This window comes from Echiichthys vipera (assembly GCF_963691815.1).
Source record: "Echiichthys vipera genome assembly, chromosome: 8".
NCBI classification, from domain to species: domain Eukaryota; kingdom Metazoa; phylum Chordata; class Actinopteri; order Perciformes; family Trachinidae; genus Echiichthys; species Echiichthys vipera.
This window is the reverse complement of record NC_139833.1, coordinates 33246490-33273014: the sequence shown is the minus strand read 5'-3', so window position 1 is coordinate 33273014 and position 26525 is coordinate 33246490. Positions and strand designations below refer to the sequence as shown.

At 42.9% G+C, this 26525-nt stretch overlaps 1 protein-coding gene across 1 annotated transcript in view; it reads left to right on the top strand.

Moving 5' to 3' along the window:
* kpna5 (karyopherin alpha 5 (importin alpha 6)) overlaps positions 1 to 22558 on the top strand; it is a 37054-nt gene extending 14496 nt beyond the window's left edge. The window contains exons 6-14 of the mRNA XM_083918906.1: positions 1359 to 1490; positions 5047 to 5135; positions 5209 to 5308; positions 5455 to 5618; positions 8081 to 8159; positions 8807 to 8932; positions 9522 to 9649; positions 9830 to 10008; positions 20586 to 22558. Coding sequence (XP_083775032.1) covers positions 1359 to 1490; positions 5047 to 5135; positions 5209 to 5308; positions 5455 to 5618; positions 8081 to 8159; positions 8807 to 8932; positions 9522 to 9649; positions 9830 to 10008; positions 20586 to 20773 — 1185 coding nt within the window. The 3' untranslated portion in view covers positions 20774 to 22558. The remainder of the gene's footprint in view (positions 1 to 1358; positions 1491 to 5046; positions 5136 to 5208; positions 5309 to 5454; positions 5619 to 8080; positions 8160 to 8806; positions 8933 to 9521; positions 9650 to 9829; positions 10009 to 20585) is intronic.
* Positions 22559 to 26525: the final 3967 nt, after the last annotated feature.

The window sequence follows — 26525 nt, the reverse complement described above, 5'->3', positions numbered from 1 at the left end:
TGCAATAATAAAGGTAGGATCCAGCTGTGCACACACGTTGCTGTTCCACATGCATAACTGCATATCTGTCTCACAAATACAAGTTGTAGTAAAAATAATAAGGATAAGGATAAGAACAATATTTTTTAGTTATAGTGCTATTTTCAAAGCTAAACAACAGCGTGCTTAAGAGTAAACTAACAATGCCAGTTTTCACCTATGAGAACTTCATTTAATGTAGAAAAAATTAAAAAGTATATAAAAATCAGTTAATACACATATACTGTTGTATCTGGAAAGAGGTCTATACAAGCCTATATTGTATCAAGAAAAACCGCTGAGCAAATGCATTTTAATCTACTCTGTGCCACATTAACTTTAGCTGTAGAGCCCATATTGGTGGATAGACAGATTGATTTAAAAACACATGTAAACAATGATGAAAGGAAGGACGGTCATGTCTTACCGTTGATTTGGCTCCACAGTGGAGAATTGGCTGAATAAATAAGATGAATATCAGTCCACCGGTCAACATCAAGTCCAGTGAGTTTCATTCACCAGAAACATGGCAAGACACGGTTCTCTCAGATTTTGGTTATTGTTTTCAGCTGTAGCCTCTTAACTATAGCTGTCAGCATCATCTTTAGCTGCTTATTTCCTGTGGAGTCAACGTGCAGAAATACGGACAGCGCCACTCTGTCGTTGCAAACCACTTTGTGTTGGTAGGGTGTATTGTCCTTAAAGCCTGTCAACAGATTTCAAGCATATTGCTGCCCCCTAGTGTCTAAGGTTATCGAGTGCAGCCCTCCCCCCACTGCCGCGATGGCCCTGTTTGGGAGTGACAGGGGGGCGGTAGTATTAAAGGAGGAACATCTGTAGCCTGGCATCAACAGACTTATTCACAAACGCATATTAGTCTGGAACCTCTGAGTTTATTTTGGAGTGTTATCAACAGTGCAGAGCAAAATGCCTCCGGATTCACCTACAACCAATCAGAGCAAACAAACATGACCTACAACCAATCAGAGCAACTTGACTTAGTAAAGGAAAGCATTAGTAGTGGACCAGAAACACAGTTACAGTGCAGTAATAAGTGGTACGTTGACCCAAATGCAACACATTAAATAAAAGAGCAGTAGAGAAACCAATTAATCAGAGGCACAGGGGAACAACAAGGTTTTTCATTTAGATGGGAAAGTGGCTAGGGTTTCTGGCTCTCCAAGATGTGAAACATATCAAATGTTCCCATCGAGAATAACTAACGAGTCAAAGTCATTGTTTTTGATTTCTTAATGTTTTGCGTTGGTCCATGACGTAAAATCCGACTGGATTGCCTGAAATGCCAGTTTTGTCTGTATGATGTGTCTGTTTTCCGACAGTTTGAGGCAGCCTGGGCACTTACCAACGTCGCCTCAGGTACCTTCCTGCACACCAAGGTAGTGATTGAAACAGGAGCTGTTCCCATTTTCATTGAGCTGCTGAACTCTGAATACGAGGACGTCCAGGAACAGGTGAGAGCCTACTAGACAACAAATCACATATGGGCGTAAGTGTCATTATAGACCACGAAACCGTACTTCTTTGAAATATGTCTTTGTTAAAACAGTTGAAGATTTGACCTCACAATGAGAGATGATTGAAATGCATATATTGTAGTACACAGTAGTAGTCTAGGGATGGGTGTGAGTGATCAATTCCTCAAGGAGTCCTTGTTTCAAATTCACTCGATTGGTGAACTACAGCACCCTTGTTCACGTATCTCACAAACACCTTCGATTTTTGGAACCAGCTCTTCGCCTCACCGTCTGAGAGAAGTTGTCTGACATACATGCAGAGGTTACTGTGCAAGGCCCAGACGACATGGAGGGGGATCACAGTGACGGTCAGGGCCGCAACGTCACAAGCACAGAGTCACTGGACACCCTCTTTGGACAGGAGTAGCTTGAAAATATGGATGTCAACGAGCTAGAAGCTTGTTTCAGTGAGCCATGCATTGGTCCTTTAGAACAACTCACTGGAAGTCCAACAGGCAACGGGACAAAAAACTGTTTTGTTCGAGAATAACATTAGGTGTTTGTCGGCTGTATTGCTGTGCATCTTTAGTCCTACAGGAAGATGTGTTGCGTTCTAAAAATAGATTTGGTAAAAACAAGTACTCGATTGGCCCTCGAGGAATTGACGTGATCCCTCGAGCTTGGAATTAACTACTTGTGCCCATCCCTACTAGTAACGCACAAAAAGGAATGAACTTGGAACAGACATCAACTAGCCTTTACTAGATGGCTGATAGCTCTCTCCTTTACTCAGAATCAACATAAAAACTTTATGCATCTGACTGTACAAACACACGATACAGTGCATTCATACAGTATTCAGGCCCCTTGACTTTTTTCAAATTTTGTGATGTTGCAGTCTTATGATACGATCTTTAAAATTCATTTGTTCCCCTCATCAACCTTCACTCAGTATTGTCACACGTTTAAAGGAAATATCAGTACTCAGACCTTTGCTATGGCACTTGGAATTGAGTCCTGGTGCATCCTTTTTCTCTCAATCATCACCTTGATAGGACTGCATCTGTGGTAAATTGATTGGAAACATAAATAAAGGTTTGCACACTAGAACTCCCTTAAGTCCATTGTATTGGCACATCCATTTTAATGGATTGGACATGATTTGGAAGGGCAAACCTGTATGTATACTGTATAAGAGCTGACTACGCAGGGCAAAAAACAAGCTGGTCACTCTGGCTTTGCTCCAGAGACCCTGTAAGGAGATGGGAGAAACTTCTAGGAGGACAACCATCTCTGAAACCTTCCACTGATCTGGGCTTTATGGCAGAGTGGCTGGAGATAATAAAAAAAAGCACTTAAAGAACACTCCTTCCATGAGAAACTAGATTCTCTGGTCTGATAAACCAAGACTGAACAGTCTGGCCTTAATTGTAACCTAGAATTTCCACCAGATTTGTTGCAGAACAGCTGTGCTGCGTGTTGGCTCAGTGCCTTGCCATCTGTCAACCCCCACCGGCTCTCGTGAATTCACACATGAATGCGCAATATAGCAGGATGAAGTTTCTATGACAAGAACCATAAAACCAACAACAGTTTGTTTCCATCCAGTGTTGTAGAAGGTTTAGGAAATATTTCCCTATATGTCGTCATCAAAGAAAGGGGACACTATTTGTGATGACAACCCCTAATTCCAGTCTAATCAGATCCATTGCTAGCTGCAGTGTGTGAGCCATGCAGCCCAGGTTTTTAATACCACACCCGTCCATCGCCTTCTTCATATTTCAGGTGTTGTCAAGAACTATAACATGCACATTATCTTTTGGTATTTTCCACTGAGAAAGTGCACTAGCTATGGCAGTCCCTGTTTGAGCCTGGGTACTCTTCCGCATGCAGCACTGCTCTTGTTATTTCAAATTATCATCGATCCATTGAGCAGTGAGGCTCCATATATCCATCGTGGAGTTAATGTCATGCACTCTGCTGTCTGAACAATTTGTTGATTTGTGTAGCTACCATGTCATGCAAAGCGGGAAGGGAGATGTCAGAAAAGCAGCGCGGACTGGAAAGGCTGTAGCTGGGCTCAGTGTTCTCTATCAACCTGCGAAGTCCTAGATCCTCCACTATGGAAAATGGTTGGTCGTCAAGAGCAATCATCCCCATTATTTTATTTGTGATCGACTTCGCCTCTGTGCTGTCCTTGCTAAATTTAAATCCTGTGCTGCAACAGCGCAGCCCTAACACACACAAAGACAGCTAGCTGGAAATAATTGTCAGTTAACATCAGAGTAGTAATGCTCATTGGACCAATGGCGATGTATAAAAAATGTGTAAAAAAAATAAAATAAATGACATCAGCCGGTACCAATATGATGGCAGATATATTGTGCATCTCTAAAAACCTTGTTCAGAGCACAATGGAGCTCAGACTGGGCTTAAAGGTCATCTAACAACAGTACAATGACTCTAAGCACCCAGCCAGGATCACGCAGGAGTGGTTTAGGGAATCTCTGTGAATGTCCTTGAGTGGCCCAGCCAGAGCCCAGACATGAACCCAATTGAAGATCTCTGTCCACCGACAGCCCCCATCCAGCCTGACAGAGCTTGAGACGGTCTGCAGAGAAGAATGGCAGAAAATCCCCAAACCAGGTGCGTTGCTGCGTTACTGTAGTGCTTCATATAGGTACTGAGTTAAGGGTCTGTCAGTTTTCTCATTTGAATAAATTTGCAAAAAAATCTAAAACCCTGTGTTTTGGTCCTTATGGGGTACTGTTGCCTCAGAACCAGATGGCAGGATTTGGTAAAAGTTTAATATACCAACTCATATTATACCATCTCATCCCTGCACACTGTAGTCGGTTTACATTTCTCCATCACTCAGGCATTTTTTTCCCCCACCCACTTTACACCCATTCCCACCCTTATGTGTTGTTATTGGCTGTTACCTCTGTCCTGTGACTGGCCATCTACAACCTGGTGGGTGGTTGCTCAGTGCTAAGTCACATGTTGATTACCTGTTGACAACAATTACTCAGATGGTCCAGACTAATTTGCATTTATGATTTGCACTGGTGTTGCCAGGCTATACTGAGTGCAGACCGATAAGGGGAACAAATGAATTAAAATGATTCAGCATGAGGCTGCGACATACCAAAAGGTGAAAAAGTGGCAGTGTGTGTACCATGAAAGAATGTCTGAATGAATTGTCTTAATAAACCATGTTGTAAATCAATAAGCAGGACACTGGATGGTAATACTGAACTTGATTTAGAACCATAATTAGTCGGTTACTGAATTTGCTGATTTGACAAAGGCAGACCTTCCTGTTTCTACAGTTTCTGATTAGATTTACAGAAAATGAACATGCTTAGCCTTAATTATTCATTATTCAGGATGCATTTGAGTGAAACATGCATTTGTATATCTTCAGTATCTAGTTTTCCTAGTCTTCATGCCAGGATCAGGAGTTTTGACAGGTAGTGAGTCACATCATAATCTTAACGTCTGGTACATTGACACTCCACGACTGAAATCTGTTGATGGTGTGATATTTCAGGCGGTGTGGGCGCTGGGGAACATAGCAGGTGATAATGCTGAGTGCAGAGACTATGTGCTCAACTGTGGAATCCTGCCGTTTCTACAACAGTAAGTGTTTCTCCTTTGTCTGAATGTGCCCAACATTATGTGATAGCAACTTGAACCTTGTTGTCATGTCCAGGCTACTCGCTAAATCCAACCGTCTCACAACAACACGTAATGCAGTGTGGGCTCTCTCCAACTTGTGCCGAGGCAAGAACCCACCACCGGATTTTGCCAAGGTGAGTCAATGCGTCATATCTCAAATGGGATTCTGACGCCCATTTGCCTTATTTGCGTTTGCAGCGTTAATTCTTGAATTGTTCGTCCAGCACATGTATTTTAATGGCCCAGACTCTTTGTTGTCCATGTCTCACGTATGTGTCAGGTGTCTCTTTGTCTCAGCGTGCTGTCCAGGCTTTTGTTCAGCAGTGATCCAGATGTGCTGGCTGACGCTTGCTGGGCTCTGTCCTACCTGTCAGATGGCCCAAATGAAAAGATCCAGACTGTCATTGACTCCGGGGTGTGCCGCAGACTGGTGGAGCTGCTCATGTAAGAAACTGTCAGGTCAACATTATTGGGGAGTAGTCATATCCTGTTTGATGTGCATTATCATGTTTCCACTGAAAAGGGACAAAGGAAGCTGTGTCAAAGAAGTCCCCCACTTTTAAGGGTTAAAAACTGGGAGGAAAAAACCCCCACAAATTTTCTCCTGCTGTTTGTGTTTAAACATATGAACCATATCTACACTGACTGATCAGATCAGTCTGTATATGTGTTTTAAACATATGAACCGTATCTATACTAACTGATCAGATCAGTCTGTTTGTCTTTTAAACATATGAACCGTATCTACACTAACTGATCAGATCAGTCTGTTTTTCTTTTAAACATATGAACCGTATCTACACTGACTGATCAGATCAGTCTGTTTATGTGTTTAAACATATGAACCGAATCTACACTGACTGATCAGATCAGTCTGTGTGTCACCTGCTGCCTCACTCACTGCTCTGGGCGGAAAAACAAAGTCAATGAATCAGTTAAACACTGTTGATTTCTTCCCATAGAGCCGACAGGCAAACTATTTTGGTTTAATAACTTTCTGCTGTCACTCGGCTCAGGTCGTCACATATGGAGGCTTCAAGTCCGTCAGTTGTGGACACTGATTATAACTTGTAGCCTGACGTTAATGAAGCTGCTGGAGCTTACGTGTTTGTGTTACGGTGCTGACAGCACTTTTTTTCTTACACTGCTTACATATTGTTCCTGTCTTATCTGTCACTCTGATGGTGTTTAGTTTCTTACAGATTGATATGGGGAGACATCTAGTTGTACATCTGGTCGCGCATGTGAAACTGGACATGGACACTGGAAAAAAAAACAGTTCACTCGTGTGGTGCAGAGGTGACCAGTTATTGGCAGGGAAAACGGCAGGCGCTCACGTGTCTGCCAGTCTGTTGTTTCGTCAGGCCGCTCTGCTCTGTGCAGGCCATTGAGGCTCCAGGATTCAAGAAGGCCTGCGCTTGTTCCAAAATGTGTTCCAGTACGAGAGTTCAGAAGAAGAGAGAGAGAGAAAATGGCTGTTCTCCAGTTGTAAACACATGGTGATGTCGTGGTTCAGGAGGTCAGGTCAGCAAATGGGCTGACAGTAAGGATCTTTTGAGAGTTTTTATACCTGGATGTAAACTGTGTTTGTCTCTGACCATGTGTTCAGGAACAAAGGGCCGTGCGACAGACTTTCAGGTCTTGTCTTAGTTTGATCATTTGAGGCCTTTTCATAATCAAACTGGAAGTTCAAATTAGTCCAAAAATGTACAATCAGTTGCTTAAGTGTGTATACATTTTTTGGGACACAAAACGAACATTTATTGTTATTATTATTATTAATAATATTATTATAATTGTTATGACATTACAATACATTTCATTTAGTTGATGTGTTTATCCAATAAGTGAATTTTTTTCCGTTTCAAATAATTCATCTTCTTAGCCAAGGTGCAGTAGAAGGAGATGGGTTTCTAGCCTGCAGAGGAAGAAGTGTAGACTTTCTGCTGTCTGGATGTTGAAGGGGAGCTCGTTCCACCATTTAGGAGCCAGGACAGCAAACAGTCGTGACTTAGTCGAGTGACTCTGTGTTGGTCTCTGTGAGGGAGTGGCAAGCCGATTTGCCCATGCAAAGTGGAGATGATGGGGCTGGGGTGTACGGTTTAATCATGTCCTCGATGTAAGCTCGGCCTGATCCGTTAGTAGCATGATTAGCAAATGCTATTGTCTTGAAACAAATGTGAGCAGCTACAGGAAGCCAGTGAAGGTAGCAGAGGAGCGTTGTAGTGTGAGAGAACTTTGGTAGGTTGAAGACCAGTCGAGCCGCTGCATTCTGGATGAGCTGCAGAGGTCAGATGGCACAGAGAGGGGGACCAGCCAGGAGGGAGTTACAGTAGACCAGCCAGGAGGGAGTTACAGTAGACCAGCCAGGAGAGAGTTACAGTAGACCAGCCAGGAGAGAGTTACAGTAGACCAGCCAGGAGGGAGTTACAGTAGACCAGCCAGGGGGGAGTTACAGTACTCAAGGCGTGAGATGACAAGAGCCTGGACCAGAACCTGAAATATCCTGATCTTTTGCAACATGTACTGTATCTGCACGACCAGGTTGTTGCAGCAATATTGGCAGTAAGGGAGAGTTGGTCGTCAAGTGTCACACCCAGGTTCCTTGCAGTCTGGGTGGGGGCTACCACAGAGTTGTCATGGGTGATAGTAAGGTCTTGGGTGGGAGAGCCTTTTACAGGAAGAAAAAGCAACTCTGTCCTGTCTAGGTTGAGTTTCAGGTGGTGTGCGGACATCCATTGAGAAATGTGTGAGACAGGCAGTCACAGGCAACAGTCATTTTGTACTTTTATTTTTAACTGAAGCTTAATTAACTACTACGTTTCGCTATGCTTTCAACATTTAACAAATTTAATTTCAGGGAAAAATTCTTACCGTCAATGAATGTTTCTTGTTGTTTTGTATAGGCACAGTGACTATAAGGTTGTTTCTCCGGCTCTGCGTGCGGTGGGCAACATTGTAACAGGAGATGACATCCAGACACAGGTAGAGGCCCAGTTACTTTATCTCTTCAACAAGTATTTGTAAAGCCCAGTTCAGACCAAAGATTCGCAACAAAACTGTTTTTGAACTTTGTTTGTGAACTGAACCCACTCGTGAATCTAACAGGCTGATGTCGTCGTCAGCGATTCAACTTGTCAAATCACCAGCAGCTGGTTTATGAGCGTAACACACGTCACCTGTTTCAACAGCCAATTAAGTCTGAGCAAAGTTCGCTGGTCAAGTCAACTAGAGACTGTCAGCTGGTTGAAAAGGGCTCAACGAGTGTGCGTGTGTGGCAATATGAGATATTGAGAGTGAGCGCAGTAATTCAGAACAAAGCAGTGATTCAGGGAAATAAAACTGTATTTTCTCTATTTCATCTCTATATAATGCAGCTGTAGAAAGTATCTCACTGTCTCTGTCCTCATTGATATTTTACAATGATGCAAATTATTTCCAGCTACGAAAAAAAGCCTGAAAAGTCAGAGGTTAGAATGGAAGTACAGAGAGGCATTGCTATGGAGATGATACACTGTCTTCTCTCGTCTCATTGGTCTGAACGGGCAGGTTTCAGAACACTACAGACCTGCACTTAAGGGACAATGTTAAATGTAAACGTCTGATGTTTGTATGTATGTTTGTCCCCTCAGGTGATCTTAAACTGCTCAGCCTTGCCATGTTTACTCCATCTCCTCAGCAGTCCCAAGGAATCCATCAAGAAAGAGGCATGCTGGACAGTGTCTAACATCACAGCAGGAAACCGAGCTCAAATTCAGGTAGAAGTGCTGCTTCACCTGGGTTAGTGAGTCATCTGAAGAAATGCTGCTGTTGTGTGTCTATGTAGCTGTTACGGCCCCAGAGCCCTTGCCTCTCTCCCTAGGTGCGTTTCCATTAGGGCTCGAATACCCTGAATGAGGCGGGTCTATCTTGCCGAAACGCCCCTAATTTGCATGTGTCACTCGAGCAGCCGTTTGAGCAGTCTTTGCCGTTTGAGTTTTTTTCCCTGTGGGACAGCAGGGACTTTTTTCTCCCCTGAGAAAGCGGGATGTGATGTGTGGTTGTACACACTACAACACGGCGAAGTAGCGTAGACACGTTTGTCCAGTGGTGTAGTAGATGGAAACACGTCTTCTGTGTGGTGCCCTCATTTCCTATTTAACCCGCTCCACCCTGCCAGTCGTGTGGCTCCATCTCCTCTTGGCATCATGTCTTTTGTTTAATTAATTGCAGATCATTTGGCTTGTTAGATAAAACATTTACAAAATTTGTGACTATTTCACTTTGTTGTTGTAAATAAAATGTGTTCTTTTTCTGAAACTAAGTGCCGACCATTAAAGTACCTGACAACATTTCTTGTTTTGGCAGAATGTGATTGATGCCAACATCTTCCCAGTACTGATTGAGATCCTTCAGAAGGCCGAGTTCCGCACGAGGAAGGAGGCAGCGTGGGCTATTACCAATGCCACCTCTGGGGGCACTCCTGCACAGATCAGGTATGTTTACCACTTGAACACTCTGGTTCTCTACAATCTACTGAAGGCAGGAGAACACTGACCCATTATAGTAATACAGCACACTGATTATTTTTTCACACACTACCAATCAATTTATCTAAAAGAAATTGAATATAAATTTAAATACTTTATGGGATCAACATTTCCTTTTGTGGACAGGTATTTGGTGTCTCTGTATGCCATCAAACCCATGTGTGATCTGCTGACAGTGATGGACTCAAAGATCGTGCAGGTTTCTCTGAATGGTCTGGAGAACATCCTAAGACTGGGAGAACAAGAGGCTAAACAGAACGGAACAGGCATCAACCCATACTGTGCTCTCATTGAGGAGGCTTACGGTAGAGCTCTGCAACACAGCACACAACTAACATGCTCACCGCACTCACAAGGACAATTCAATTTCCTTCTTGGACACATGTGACAGGAAGTTATATATTGCTGATAATTATCAAAGGTCTCAAATTTTGTGAAAGTACCAATATCTGAGAGAGGTGGTTCATCCTTACCAGATGATCCTGAGCCACCTCAACTGGCTCCTTTCAACACAAAGGAGCAGTGGCTCTACTCCGAGTTCCTCACGGATGGCTGAACTTCTCACCCTATCTCTAAGGGAGACTCCAGGTTGCACTCACACTTGGCCCAGATGATCCATGCCATGCTTTAGTGTGATTGTCCCCCCCTCCCTCTTCCCCCATGGCCCAGGCCTGCTTGTACTCACATTTCCTGAAATGTCCAACTGTTTTTTAATATTTTCATCTGACCAAATCTGCAGTAAACACTCCACCTCTGCGTCAGACCAACGCAAACCCTTCAACAGCATCTTTTAAATGTCCGTCTGCCGTCAATGCTCATACTTGTGCTTATGCTCATACACATGTGCATGCTCATGCTCGTACATGTGCATCTGTGCCTTTCTAAAGCCCACCTTTCTCAACCGGGCTGTGGCTGGGAAGGGTGCCATGACCGTGCACGGAACAATTGTACTACACTGGTCAAGCGTACTAGACTTTAGCCATCATTCTTGCTTGGGCACGGTAAAAATTGCAAGTGTGAGTTCACCCTTAGAGCTGCCGATCCTCATCCCAGCCGCTTCACACTCAAACTAATCCAGTGAACGCTGATCCAGCTGTATTTTTTTCCCATATCTGATTCAAGACAACCAAGACTGGGTTGGTCAAAAAAAACTCCAAGTTTGAGGGATCATGTCAATTCCTCGAGGGCCAATTGATGACTCGTTTTTTCCGAATCTATTTTTAGAATGCAACACATCTTCCTGCAGGACTAATGATGCACGGCAATACAGCAAACCAACACCTAATGTTATTCTCAATCAAAACAGTCACAATAACACTTTAGGGATAGAATTTTCACAACCACAACTTCAAAACATTGTTTCCTTACAAAATGTAATTAGATCAGTATTCTCATTCTGTTAATGATCAATCCTGCTGTGGAGAACTTCTATGACACAACGCTCACTTTTTTGCGTCTTGGACTTCCACCACTCCACTGGGTTGTTCTGAGGACCAATGCATGGCTCACTCATTCGAGCTTCTAGCTCGTTGACATCCATATTTTCAAACTAGTCCTGTCCGAAGAGGGTGTCCAGTGACTCTGTGCTTGCGACGTTGCGGCCCTGAACGTCACAGTGTTCCCCCTCAATGTCGTCTGGGCCCTGCCCAGTAACCCCGGCATGTATGTCAGACAACTTCTCTCATACGATGAGGCAAAGAGCTGCTTCCAAATATCTAAGGTGTTTGTGTCTAGGGTCAAGCGCAGAAGCAAGAGGTGCTATGTGAGCACACAAAAAAAATTGGGTGCTGTTGTTCACCAATCGAGTAAATTTGAAACGAGGACTACTTGAGGAATTGATCACTCACACCCATCCCTACTAAAAGTTAGTGTTGGATTAGATACTAACTTGCAATAGTATTGATTTTGCCATCAACAGTGCAGCCTCCCCCTCCTCTAGTTGGCACGTAACGTTACCCAGCATCACTGCAGACAGAAGCTCCAGCTCGTCTCTCTGAGCACATGAACACTGGTTCATCACATCAACAACACTGAGCTGACTGAACACCGCTAGAGCTGCTGCTGGAGGACCTTCAAGACCAGTTTAAGTAGAAAATAAACAAAGCAAAAATGCCTCTGGAAGAATTTAGCATACGAGACGAGGGACAGGCTAAGGATGTAAACAAGCCTCTAGCATCTAATAACAGTAACGTTAACGGCGGAGCTAAGCAGCTAACATCAGTCCTGCTCCTTTAACAGGATGACACAACGTGTCTGAAAATTTAACGAGACAGAAACCGTGACAGCTGCTTTACCAACTAAATTTAATCTGCAGAGCTAATATGAAGCCAAGTCAGCAGAAACAGCAGATAAACAGGACTGTAGCTAAAGACATTAGCATGGAGCAGACCCCTGTTTACACTGTGGTTGTGACGATATGAGAATTTCAAATCGATACTGATATCCAGGAAAATACTCAATACCAATTTCGATACCACAGAGAGAAAATGACAAAATGAAGACAGAATTTAAAAAAAATAAAGATTAGAACAATAAAAACATTAATACCAACACTTTAAAAAGTTGTCTGACGTAGTGAAAAAAAAAAAGAAAACACATAACTGTAGGGTTTAAATATGACAAATACCTTCAAACTCTTATTTGTTTCATTATGTTGTAGAGCTCAGGGTTTTCTGTGGACATTAAATTAAAGGTTAAACCTTGGATTCAGTTGGTGAAACAGCTGTTGTTAGTCAGGTTTCTCCACAGTGCAAACAGGGATCTGCTCCATGCTAATGTCTTCAGCTACAGTCCTGTTTATCTTCTGTTTCTGCTGACTTGGCTCCATGTTATCTCTGCTGATTAAATAGAGTCGGCAAAGCAGCTGTCCCAGTTTCTGTCTCATTGACCTTTCACACACGTTATTGTGTCCTGTTAAATTAACGTCTCTGAACGTTGGACGGACAGGACTGATTTTAGCTGCTTAGCTCTGCCGTTAACATTAATGTTTATTATTTGATGCTAGACACTAGCTTAATGATAACAGATAAAACCGTTTAATACTTCAATGGACACTCTACTGACTCTAAATCCAACATAAATACAGTGGAAGCCCCTAGGCTTCTGTTTGTTTGGGCACCCAACATTATTAATCATGCTTTATCAGAAAAAAACCTGCTAGAACAGAAGAAGAGTCCGCGACCTTAAAAAATCCTGTCAATTTAGGATTTTCTTTGTTGTTCTTTCAGTAGTTGTGCATTTCTTTTTTGTGCTCCACTATCACATTTCCTTTCTGACATTTGTCCTCTATACTGACTAGTAACAGAGAGTGATGTATCATTTGATGAGCTGACCTTATGAAACTGGACACATGATGGCAGCTGATTGGGTAAATGTGTCCCATATCTATCCAGTCAGTGTCTTCATTTTTTAAATATTTTTAAGGGCCCGAATGAAGGCAAGTTTTTCTTCCCAGTGTAGTAAATTAAAAAGAATTTAAATAATCTGGCCAATCCGGGGCCCCTGCACACCTGCGCCCCATAGGCTGCAGCCTAGGCCAGCCTGTGCATTAAGGGCGCACTCACACTGTCCTTCCGCACACGGCAAAAACCGGTTCTTCAGCCAAAGCCTAGTGCGTTTGACCAGTGTGAGTGCACCCGCTCCGCGCATAACTGCGGACAGCGGCCGTCCACGGCCCGCCTGAGAGAGGTGGGCTTTTGTAGAGCCCGTTTGCACATGTACGAGCATGAGCGTGCGCACGTGTACAAGCACGAGGCCTACGGCGGTTCTGACGTCCTTTATGTGCGCCTGTTCGGACATAGAAATTAGAAGGACGGACCATGCGCGGACATTTAACACCAACAACAATGGCGGCGAAAGGTTCACGTTGGTGTGTTGCGGAGGTGGAGTGTTTACTGCAGATTTTGGTCGGATGAAAATATTAAAAAACAGTCGACAAGACGCACAATAACTCCGAGGTCTATGGAAAGATTTGTAAACAAAGCGACGCATCGCGATGACGTCAATCAATGCGTGTGACGTGTTACGGCGTGATGACATATGGACAGCAAGAAGCATTTGCGCGAGGCCCAGGCAGTGTGAGTACAAACGGGCCTGGGCCGCGGGGGGAGAGGGAGGGGGGCGGTGCGGTGGGAGGGGGGCGGTACCCTAAAGTCCGGGGTGGCGGTGCGGAAGGACAGTGTGAGTGCGCCCTAAGACTGGCCTAGATGCACAGGCTAAGACGCTTCACCAACTTTGTTGTGCTACTCGACCACTTTAGCTTTGTTAATATGCTTAGCTTTTCCCTAGTCGTTAGCCTTGTGTGCTAAATACAGCACTTTTGCTATGTTAATTATCAACTTAAACTTGTAGTGAAGGTCCTCCAGCAGCAGCGCTAACTGTGTTTAGTCAGCTCAGTGTTGTTGATGTGATGAACATGAGCGTTCAGGTCTTCAGCTGCTAGAGAGAAACTAGCTGGGTGACATTATGTGTCGACTGGAGGAGGCGGAGGCTGCAGCGTTGAATCCAAAAGTATCGATACTTATACTATAGTTTTTTGTCAACCCTAGATTACACTGTTAATTGTTCTAACTTTTATTTCGAAATCCTGCCTTCACTTTTTGTTATTTTCTCCCTATGGTATTGAAGATGGTATCGACTCCTTGGTATCAGTATCCACTGATAACCCTATCCAAGACAAGCATTCATTCTGGCTTATCAGATAGATTATCCATAATTAATAGTTGTCTTGCAACAGTACCCTGAACTTGACTTGAACTTGTCTTGTGTCGAGACATTAATGAAATAATGCAGTAACTGATGGCAGCTTTAGATCATTTAGAGCCAATGCTTCATGTGTTTGAGAGCCAGTGACACCACCCTTCTTCTCACATAAAATGAAACTTCTTACACACTGGTACTAACTGTCATTCACCTTGGCTTTCTCTATCTACTTCACACCCACACCCTAACTCACCATTACAAATATTTACATCCTGTAATGTAGTGGATAGTGACTTCAGGAGCCAGTGGGGCCAGCTGTTTGTCACTTCAAACTTAGCCTATTTATAACAGACGCATTTATGAAAGTCGAAATTTACACATGGGAAATAAAGTGGGTTGCACACTACATTACGCTACGTTCACATTACAGGCCTGCAACCTATAACATCACACACATGCATATGTTGGAGCAACAACAACAAAAAATGACATTCGAGACAGGCATGTGGCAGCTGGTGCAACTTGAATTCAGCCAGCGCATAACCCAGCGCTGGGCATCAGCTTCTGGACTCCCCACCAGATCAGCAAACTGTCTGTTCTGCTGTTACACAGGTTAGACCCAATGGAATTCAAGTTGCTACAACCGCTAACTGAAGGTCTGTCTCCACTCTCCACCGTAGCATGAGCTTGATGGAATCAGCAAACTATTGAGCTAATTTAGCTAAAATAATCCAAGCAGAGTTGTCACTCGTAATTTGGCATAGCATCCAATCACAAGGACACGTGGACTACTGGCCCATGACAGCCCAGTAGGACAGGGCTAAGCAGCCTGCAAAGTGAAGTATGAAGATATGTTTATGACAAACACCCTGTTACCACCTGGTATCAACATGTGGTCTAAGTGATCTGATCGCAAGTGGACAGCTCTAACTACAGTACAGGTAAAAACACTCTTCACATAGTCATGTGAAATCCGATCACAACAGGTCACTAAAGACACGTGGATACACAGGCTGCTGCCAGGTGTGAACAGAGCTGAACACTTGTAATGTTTGTTTTAGATGGACATGGAAAGCTCTGAAGCTAATTTAAACTGACAGCAATTAGGCCATCAGCAGCTTATACCTGACTGACTATACACACTCAATATTTACGATGACATAAATATTTCTGCCTGTTATCCATTCAGGCATGAGCAGCTCATAAGGATTAGGGATCAGATTGTGTTCCTATTGGATGTTCTACAAATGTGTGAACATCCCTTCAGTGAAAGTTCTGCTGCTAACTGTAGCCAAAGGCTCCCAGCAGCAGCTAGTTCAAGTTCATGTTTCTGTTGAGCCTTGGATCACAGTCTGTCATCTCAAAGAGCTTCACAGGTCCAGTTTGTAAGAAGAGCACAGAAATGCTGCTATATAACAGCCTGGGGATGAAATGAATGACTACTCGTTCTGATTACTGTATAAAGTCCGTGCTTGTATGATGAGAGGAGCTCAGGGCAGAGAGGGGAGAGGGAGAGCTGCAGGAATCAAATCAAATCAATTAAAAAAAAAATGTTATTTGTCCCCGGGGGGCAATTCAGGGCACACAGAGCAGCAAATAACGACAGTGCAATTATACAAAAACATTTTAACCTAACAACAAGAATAAAGTGTAAAAGAAGAATAAGTGTCAGGATGTTAGTATGTTAGTACAGGTAGAATAAGTGTCAGGATGTTAGTTAGTGTGTTAGTACGGTTAGATAAGGAGAACATCGTCGGCGCGAGATGTAGACAGACATGCGTGTATCAGATGTAAGCAGACATGTGAACGGGTGTATATGATGTAAACAATGTTAACATGCAGTAGACTGTTGAAACAGGTATGAACAGAACTGTAGTGCACAAAAGATAAAAGTGGACAGTGATTGGGTTCAGATGAGGTCAGACATGATATATATGTAATGAGCAGACGTAAACAGAACTATAGTGCAGTAATGGAGTATAAATATAATATATAACTATAAGCTATGAGCAGATACTAAATAATAAGTGATAGTGGTGCATGGCAGGAAAACAGCAGTCTAAGTATATGCTAGCTCTGTGTAACCAGATGAATACTGAAAAATAAAGTGACCATAGTGCTGTGATACAATATAAGACCTGATAGACAGAGTAAAGTGGAGTAGTGCATTAATACCATCAATTAAAAATAACTAACAGAATCAAGTAGACCAGTAAGAACATAGTCACAGAATAAGTCCGGTGTGAACATAATAACAGAATAAATGTGATGGTGTCCAGGGATGGGGGGGGGGGGATGAAGTGTCCAGGGGAGGGTGTCAAGAGTGGGGAGGAGGATGGTCAGAGGGGTCAGGAGTTGAGGAGCTGGACAGCCCTGGGGATGAAGGTTGCTCTTCTCCTCTGTGTCCTGCAGCAGGGACATCGAAGACGGCGTCCTGAGGGGAGCCACTCAAACGCTGAGAAGAGAGCATGAGAGGGGTCTTGCATGACCAGCTAACCTGAGTGTCCGCTGCTCATGGATGGTGGACAGAGTTCTAATAGGAAGTCCAATGATCTTAGAGCAGACCGTGGCTATGCTCTGCAGTTTCTGTTCTGGAGGCTGGTGGAGTAGAACCAGCATGTGATGGAGAACGTGATGATGCTCTCGATGAAGGAGTAGTAAAAGGTCAGGAGGATGTTCTTGCTGACTCCAAAGGAATTGAGCTTCCTAAGGAGGTATTTCCGCTGCTGACATTTCCTGAGAATCTCCTCTGTGTTGGAGGAGAATTTCAGCAGGCTGTCGAAGATGGTGCCCAGGTACCTGTACTCCTCAACTGCTTCAACAGGCTTCCCGTGGATCACGGTGTTTACTGATGCAGCCAGTTCCCTCTGCTTGCTGGAGAAGGTCACCACCATGTCTTTGGTTTTGTTGACATTCAGCTCCAGGCAGGAGCTGTCACACCACTCCACAAACTCCTGAAGAGCTGGTCCATGGTGCAGAGATGGGCCTGACAGCAGGGACAGGAGGACGGTGTCGTCAGCGTACTTCACCAGATGACAGTTAGGCTGTGTGGTTCTGCAGTCATCGGTGTAGAGGATGAAGAGCAGAGGTGAGAGCACACAGCCCTGAGGGGAGCCTGTTGAGGTGTGTTAGAGGTCGGAGAAAGTGCTGTTGACCAGGACTCTCTGTGAACGGTTGGTCAGGAAGTCCAGTATCCACAGGATTAGCTGTTGGTCCAGATGAAAGAGGGCTGAGAGTTTGTCAGCCAGGATGTGGGGCTGCATGGTGTTAAATGCAGAGGAGAAGTCTGCAAACAGGAGTCTGGCTGAGGTGTTGGGGCGCTCCAGGTGTTTGTGAACAGTGTCTATTATGAATGTTTTTGCATCTTTGACGCCCCTGCCAGCTCGATAAGTGAATTGGAGCGGGTCCATCTGGGGGTGGGTTTCCCTGATGATGTGTTGTTTTATGATCCTCTCCATGGCCTTCATCACAAGAGAGGTGAGGGCCACCGGCCGGAGGTCATTCAGACATTTGACGGCGCTCTTCTTGGGGATGGGGATAACTGTTGAGTGTTTCCATTGCTGGGGGACTATGCTGCTGTCCATGGATCTTTGAAACAGGGTCTGAAACACGCCCCCTAGCTGCTCAGCACAGTGCTTCAGGACGCGGCCGCTGATGTTGTCTGGGCCAGGTGAGCTGTTCTCCCTTGTCTTCCTGAGGGCTTTCACCACGTCCTCTGCACTGAAGGTGAAGGCTGCTGAGTCACTGGGCTTGAGCTTGGACATCTCTTCTTCCAGCTGGGTGGTGTTGTCCTGCTCGAACCTTGTGTAGAAAGAGTTAAGGTCGTTGGGGAGAGATGAAGAGCTGCTGCCTGAAAACTGGATGGTTTTAGTGTTGCTGGCAGCAGTGTTCACAGCAGCCATGTTCTTGAGTCCCTGCCAGGCTGAGCGTAGGTTACCCTGCGTGAAGCACTCCTCCACTTTGTTCTTGTACTCCAGCTTGGCAGTTTTTTTGGCATGCTTGACCTCTCTGTTGACCTCCTTTTTCTCCGTTTCGGAGCCGGTGAAGAAGACCCTTTTCTTCTTGTTAAGGATCTCCTTGAGCTCTTTGGTGATCCAGGGTTTGTTGTTTGGGTAGATAGTGACCGTTTTGGAGGGGATGATGTTGTCCACACAGAAGGAAATGTATGATGACACAGTGTCCACATGTTCATTAATGTCATCAGAGGGGGCCAGGAGGTTGTCCCAGTTAGTGGATTCAAAGCATCCTTGGAGTGTGATGATGCTTTCGTTGATCCACTGCTTGATGTTCTTGACAACTTTCTTCACCCTTCTCATGACAGAGATGTAAGCCGGAGCAAGCAGGATGGCATGGTGATCAGCAGAGCCCAGAGGGGGGAGGGCGACAGATCTGTATGCGTCCGGTACTGAACCATAGCACTTGTCCAGTGTCTTCTCCTGGCGTGTGTGGCATGTGATATACTGTGAATAACCTTTTAATGATTTGTCCAGGGAGCAGTGGTTGAAATCACCCAAGATGAATTTGGGAGAGTCCGGTGAAATGTGGTCCAGTTTGTTTAAAGAGTCTGTAATGTGTTCAGTGGCTGTGACTGCGTTGGCTCTGGGGTGGATGTAAACCAGGATGACAAAGATCTGAGGAAACTCTCTGGGTAGGTAGAAAGGGCGAAGGGAGACAGCCAGAAGCTCAATGTCCGGGTTGCACAGTTTCTCCCTCACGACGATCGTTGAGCACCAGCGTGTGTTTACATACAGACACACGCCGCCGCCATGTTGTTTACAGGTGAGCTCACTGTCTCTATCAAGTCTTAGAGGGGGGCCGAAGCCATCAACGTGCAGGGCATTGTCATCGTCGTTCTTATTTAACCACATCTCAGTGAAAGCAAGAACCGAGGCAGTCCTGTACCCATGCATGTGGTTAACGTTACCTTGTAGCTCGTCCGTTTTATTCCGGAGGGATCTAACATTAGCTAGGACGATAGATGGAAGCGGCCGTTGTTTACAAGTCTCCCGTTTGAGCCTGGCCCTGATTCCGCTCTTTCTCTTCCCCCTTCTGGTTACCTTATTATTCTTGTGTGTGGACTTGTCATGGCTGGTTGAGTTACTCTGCAGTAATTCCTTCGGTAGCAAGTCTACAGCGAAGGCGTGTGGAGGATGGAGTCCGAGCTGCAGTAGGGTCTTTCTGGAGTACGTGTTCCGCTGGTCGTTGTTTCTGCTCGCCGTCACAAACTCCAGGAGAAACCACACTTGAAGAATGGCCATGAAAAACATGGGTATATCCATGCCGAGTGGAGAATTAAAGTGCCGGGTGAAATAGGAAAAGAAAAACAAGGAGAAGAACTTCCGCGTTGTCCAGCAGTCACAGGGTTAACAGGAAGGTAAACAAAGAGAGCGTCACGAGGGGGCGGGCAGGAAAAAAAAAAGTGTGCTACGTCTATGTAACGTAGTTGAAAAGTTAGAAAAACACACTCGGCGTGTGTGGCATGCAAAGGGTAAACTAAAAAGTAACAATTATATACATAAAACAAGTAGAGAAACGTAATAAATGCCAAATAACGCTAAAGGTTGCTCTGTGCTCCGACCGGTCGACCACACGAGCAGCGACCCGGAACCGAAAAGAGATCTCCACTTTAAATTCTACTGTTTTGGGGTTTTTTTTGCATTCTGCCTCCTTCAGCTTCAACATTATCAGACGTAATGATGGTTTCTTTGCTGGAAACGTGGTGCTGCAGTTGAGTTCTTTGTTTCCATTATGGAATGCTTTCTGATTGGATGCTGCAACAGGGGGTACTTAGCAATTTACACATTACTAAAGGCTAACTAAGACGTCACTTTTTTCTGATGCATATTCACTAGTTTGAAATTAGCTAGTAGTTACAGATAACTGGCAAACAATCATAGTTTCAGGTATACAAACAGCTGGTTTAATAGTAAATTTAAATGCAGCTTTGAACCAGCTCAGTGAGCATTTCTTTATCATCTTTTTTCGTTTGAAATTGACAAAATGTCAATGTAATTTAGGAAATATGTAATTAAAAAATACAATTTTTGAAACTCTGTGCTAAAGTTGTGGCATTATCATTTACAGTTCAGTCGATGAATGTTGTACTTTGCCTTTTGCATAATTGTGTGAAGTGTAGTACTGAAATAGAATATGCTTTGTCTGTGTGGCTGCACTCCTTCAGGCCTGGACAAGATCGAGTTCCTGCAGAGCCACGAGAACCAGGAGATCTACCAGAAGGCCTTCGACCTGATTGAACACTACTTTGGTGTGGAGGAGGAGGATGCTAGCCTGGCTCCACAGGTGGACCAGAGTCAAGGCCAGTTTGTCTTCCAGCAACAGGAAGGACCCATGGAGGGGTTTCAGCTCTAACCCCACCTCACCCTCACAGGCCTTTGTTCTTTGTGGTCTCTGCTAGAGACAGTGGCTTGCTGGCCTGCCAAGTCTCCTGAGACCTAACTTTGTCTCTGCTGGGTCAGCTCCTCCTCCTTTCACTTCTACTATGTCCTCACAGCATCCTCCAACGTCCTCTGGGAAGGCACAGAGAGATGTGTGAATATGGAGGTCAAAAATGAGAGCATGTTTGGTTCATGGATGCTTTTTGAGACTGCGGGAGCATGAATGGAGGGCTCAGCTTTGCTGGTTCAATGCCATGTCTATGCGATTAAAAGCCAACTGATTTATTTCTTTAGTGCTACAGGATGATGCCCATTTGACTTTCTGTGATAATATTTTTATCTTTGTAAATGATGTTCATATTTGTGTTCCACAAACTGGTGTCTCCAAGTCAGCATCCACTAAAACTCTTTTTAAACCTGAAACTACCTCTTCAGTTCCAAAAAAAAAAGGGACCGAATGAAAGCAAGCAAGGAAAAAAAGAGAAACCCTAAATGAACAGATAACGCATTAGACAGATTTTTTTTTCTTTAATTATTGCAGAAATCCAATGGTGAATAAAATCTGTGGCGTTCAGATACAGGGTTGAGTGACTGACCTGGCCAAGACTGAAGTGGCTGTAGTAGTACAAGACTACTGTACGTTTTGTTGTTGCCACAAGTCTGAAGCAGCTGCATATGCGCTCTGGGTTTATCTCCTCTCCTGACGATTTAGCAGGACTTGATGAGCACCTGCAGATTTCAATTCAATTCAATTCAAAAAACTTTATTTGATTCGGGCTCTGTTATTTATTTGTCCTATGAGAGCAGAGAAGGAACTCTTCTTTCTCTCCACCCTCTGACTGAAGGCAATGGATTCCTGCATCATGTAACCAGCCAGCTGGCAAGAGTTGTTTTGCAACAGTGTTGATTGCTTACTACTGTTTTTGCTGCTTATATTAAATGCGCTTTACTTCAGAAAGCAGTATCAGGGAGAGAGGGGTGCTGTCTATGTAACCATGATAAAGAATGTTCAACAATCTTGCTAGTTAAATTAGATCTTTGTTCTGTTTCCTAGTTTGTCCCTCTAAATTAACGTTATATTCCTTAAATATGTTTTTTTCTGGCTGCAATCATTTTCTTGATTTGATGGAATTTGTTGACTGACTCGGAGGGTTTGTATATTATATATACATGTAAGAAAGTGTAAAGAAAGTATTTAAGTGGCTATGGAAGGGTGTGATATGCAATTCTGTTTCCTGGCTGATATCCAGTCTTAATATTAGTCCATCACTGCTTCTCCTTATGCAAGCTTTTAGTTTTATTTTGAGGAGGTTTGTTCCTCTGAACCTCTATGCTTTGAGTTCTGTTTTTTGTGTCATAAGATGGAAGCACAGTGTTTTATTCCTCCTTTTGTCTCGCCCTGTTTCGTGACTTGACTGTTCGATAAGTGCAAATTTGACTACAGTAACATTAATTGGTGGCCCACCAAACATAAAAATCAATCTATATTTACGTGAAATGAAAAAGCACATTCAATAGTGTATAGTTAGCTAATATTTCTGGTTTGTATGATTGTATATAATTGTTTAGGTTTTGGTAGTGTTTTTGTTTTCTCCTGTTTGTAAATTAATTTGCTGTGTTCCTTAGCCTCCGTAGAAATTGCATGTTAGAACTCGAGCGGCTCTTTTACACAGGTGACTCGATGTATGCAGCCACATTCACTGACTGGATCACAGAGGTCCAACAGTGAAGCTGTCTCTAATGAAGCCTGGCTCTTCTGTGTGGGGATGCACAATTGTGTCGTGTAACAAGAATTAATAAATCAATCTATTAGATACAAACCATTCACACTTTCTTAACTGCTCTTTTGTCTTCTCTTTGGAAACATTTTTATACTGATGGACTGTCATATTTACTGCTGAAATGAGTTGATGGAAAATGTTTTGCTGTTGTCAGAGGAAAGTACATTTATTCAAATTGAGGTACTTTTAGTATAAACTTCACTGCCTTTCAGTGGGAAACATACGTTTTACTCCATTTATTTGACAGCTATACATTATCACTTTATAAAATAATATATCATGAAATTTGAATTAAAAGCTACACGGCCAATTATGAAGTAGAAATATTAACTGGGGGGTAATATGTGGAAAATCTACATGAAAAGAATGGTGCAGATTTATGAGATTAAAGTGGCTAATCTATGAGAAAAAGTCGCAGTTTTACAAGATTGAAGTGGAAAAAAGTTTTAAAAACTAGCATATCGAAAAAAGTTGAAAATGTATTAAATTCAAATTCAGAAAAATAGTGTTTTATTTTTCTCCTCCAGTCTTTTGTTTTATGGTCCGTGGGTCTGTGTTTTCTTTGTTGTTTTTTCGCGCTCTACGAGCAGAAGTTTCTATTTCCCCAGTAAAGCAGCTGTGAGGACGGTGCTGTGTCAGAGAGGGATTTCTGCTTCTTCTTTGATATTTGAACTTGTAACAACACATGGTTAAGGTCCTGAGGGGTTTGACTGTTGGGAGTTGGGACTGGTTTTGATCAGAAGTCCCATATCTATCTTTATGGATTATTGATGTTGAGATGTTAGCCTGTTGTTGTTGCCATAGCTACGGTAAACATTCAGCTAACGTTAGTGACAAAGTACCATTATTATTATTATATATCTAAAGAGGACAGAAGGGAAGGAGTGGGAGCCCCTCACTGTGCAATTAATAATCTAATCTTGCATACCTGGACACTTCTTTTTTTGTGCAATAACTTTATCCACCACTTAAGTGCAATAATTTAATCTTGCTTCTCATTTCTGTCATATAGTCATACACATTTTATCTTATACATTTCCTCTACATTTAACTTATCTGATTTAATTTTCTGTGAATTTTATTTTACCTGTATTCCTACATCTACCTCATATACTGTATATTTGACTAGGAGTTTATTGTTTTTTATACTTTCTGTATTTATTTAGCTCAGAGTTTATTGTGTTCCTATACTGTATTTTTTATACCTCCCTTGTGTTTTTGTAAACTGCTTGAAACTCAATTTCCTTGCGGGAGTTCATCCTGTGTATCGTTGTGTTAGCCTATATTAGCTTAGCTTTAATCTTCCAAACAACTATAAGTCATGAAATCCGACATTTCTGAACAAAACCTATTACAAACAGTAACAGACCTGTTAGAAGAACTGTAACCGATGTGTTATAAGTTAGAGAAATGTAAATTAGCCACCAGGTCCTGATATTATTTTACCTGTGTGGGTAGATGTTACCTTAGCATTACATTTGCTATTATGGTAGCGTGTCTTTATGGTTGAGTTCAGTTTATTTATTAACATTAGATTGCTTGAGTATCTTTGAACAGCACTATGTAACGGATTAATGTCACCAGTCGGACTATTTTACATTCTATCAAACCATCTGTCGGACAATTTTACATTCTATCAAACCTTCTGTCTGTTTAACCTACAAATATGAATGATGTGTGATGTTTTACATTTATTTAATGGTGTTAAACTAAAGTCTAACTTCTTACTTTTGTAACCATATACTGTTTTAGCGGCCTGATATAGCTTTGTGTTTACAGTGGAGGTTCAAAAGGACGCTGACACTGGTGAATTAACATTAGCCGTGTCCTCTCCTCGCTGTTAACACTGGGAGCTCCAGACAAGTCTGTCAACACATTCAGGACCACACTTCAGTCCTTCACAAGGAATGACCTGCTTTAAAAGCTCGAAAATACACAGTGAAGTAAACCACCACCTGAGCCGCTCAGGCTGAGCATCGCCCAAATGTTCTTACTCTTTTCTCTCATCAAAGTCACTTTCTTTATTAATTAGACGTATAAATGTCCATGTACAAGCTAAATTTGGCCATTAAAACAATATATGGTTACAAAAGTAAGAAGTTAGACTTTAGTTTAAACACCATTAAATACATGTAGAACATTTAATTTAACTTCCTATTTACCACCATAATTGTTATTATCATTGCCATGTTCTGTCACCCTGGCTGGGCCTGTTTGTTGCTGTTCTGCTGTATTAACTGCGATAACATGTAAGTCATATTCACATTACTTTAGCTATTATTATAGTTACTGTTACTTTTGTGGTTGCTTGCATCTCTGGGACTGTCTCTCTGTGTCAAGAGTTGGTTCTGTCGGTACCCTCCTCTCTCCCTTTTGTTTGAGTTTGTCTCCCTCTGTCTGTTTTTCCATGCATGTGTCTCCCCTCTGTGTTTTGTTTGTCTAGGCGTGTCCCTCTGGTGGCAACGGTCGGATTGGCTCCCATTACTCGTTCGTTGTTTTTTTGCGCTCCTCGTTTGTTCTATTAATCGTTGTTCTCTTTGTTTTTTCCGTAGTTTCCTGCCTTCCTGTTTCCTCTTCCTGTTCCCTGAACGTCCGTCGTTTCCTCGTTCCTTTTTTCCCCGACCGTCTAGTCTTCTGTGTTTCTGTATCCCCTGTCGTTATTTCACGTTTGTTTATCGTTGATATTAAACGTTTTGTTTGTAATTTTTACCCCGTGTCCATGTCTGCATTTGGGTCCAGTTGCCCAGTGTTATTTCCCTGCACCGTTCATGTCTCTCTCTGTCCATCTGTCCGTCTTTTCTCTCTTTCTCTCTCCTTTTCTTCCTCCCCAACCGGTGCAGACAGATGTCCATCCTCCATAGAGCTGGGTCTGTCCGATGTCCCTGTCTGTTACAGGGAAGGTTTGTGTTTCCACTGTGTACTATAGGGGGAGTCTATGTAAATCATAAATAATTCATAGAGTGTGGTCTATTCCTACTCTGTAAAGTGTCCTGAGATAACTTTTGTTATGATTTGGCACTGTAAATAAAATTGAATTGAAAACATGAAATATCACTTGTATATTCTTAGAAGTGTGTAAATGAATTCTAAAAGCACCAAGAAAAGACCGGAAACTGCACCAGATGGGATGTGTCCAGATAGGGACCATACCAGCGAACGGCCACTGGTGATACAGTGACAGACTGTAGATAAACAGCCGTTCAACTTTGACAAAATAACTTATAACACATCTGTTACAGTTCTTCTAACAGGTCTGACTGTTGCTATTTGTAATAGGCTTTGTTCAGAAATGCCGGTTTTATTGCTGTTTGGAAGATTAAAGATAAGCTAATATAAGCTAAGGCAACGATACAGCTTCTGTGGCCTTATATATAATGTTAATTATAGCTCTTAGTGTATCAATAAAGTATTATGGGTTGTCCTTCTGTATTTTATCCATATAATGATCACACTCTGTCACTGACGTTACCTGAATGTTTACCGTAGCCATGGCAACAACAACAATAAGCCATAAAGATAGATACGGGACTTTTGAACAAAACCAGTCCCAACTCCCAACAGTCAAACCCCTCAGGACCTTAACCATTTGTTGTTACAAGTTCAAATATCAAAGAAGAAGCAGAAATCCCTCTCCCACACAGCACTGTCCTCACAGCTGCTTTACTGGGGAAATGGAAACTTCTGCTCCCAGAATTTGAAAAAAGTTCTTTTTTCTTTTAGTGATTTTATTTTTTGTGATCATAAGACATGGACCCTAAAGAAACTCGGACCGTAAAAACAAAACACTGGAGGAGAAAAATAAAACACAATTTTTCTGACTTTGAATCTAATAATTTTTCAACATTTTTCTTGTAGATTTTCTCATTTTTAAACTTGTAAATCTGCGATTTTTTTTCTTGTAGGTTTGCTAGTTTTTAAACTCGTAAATCTGCAAGTTTTTTCTCG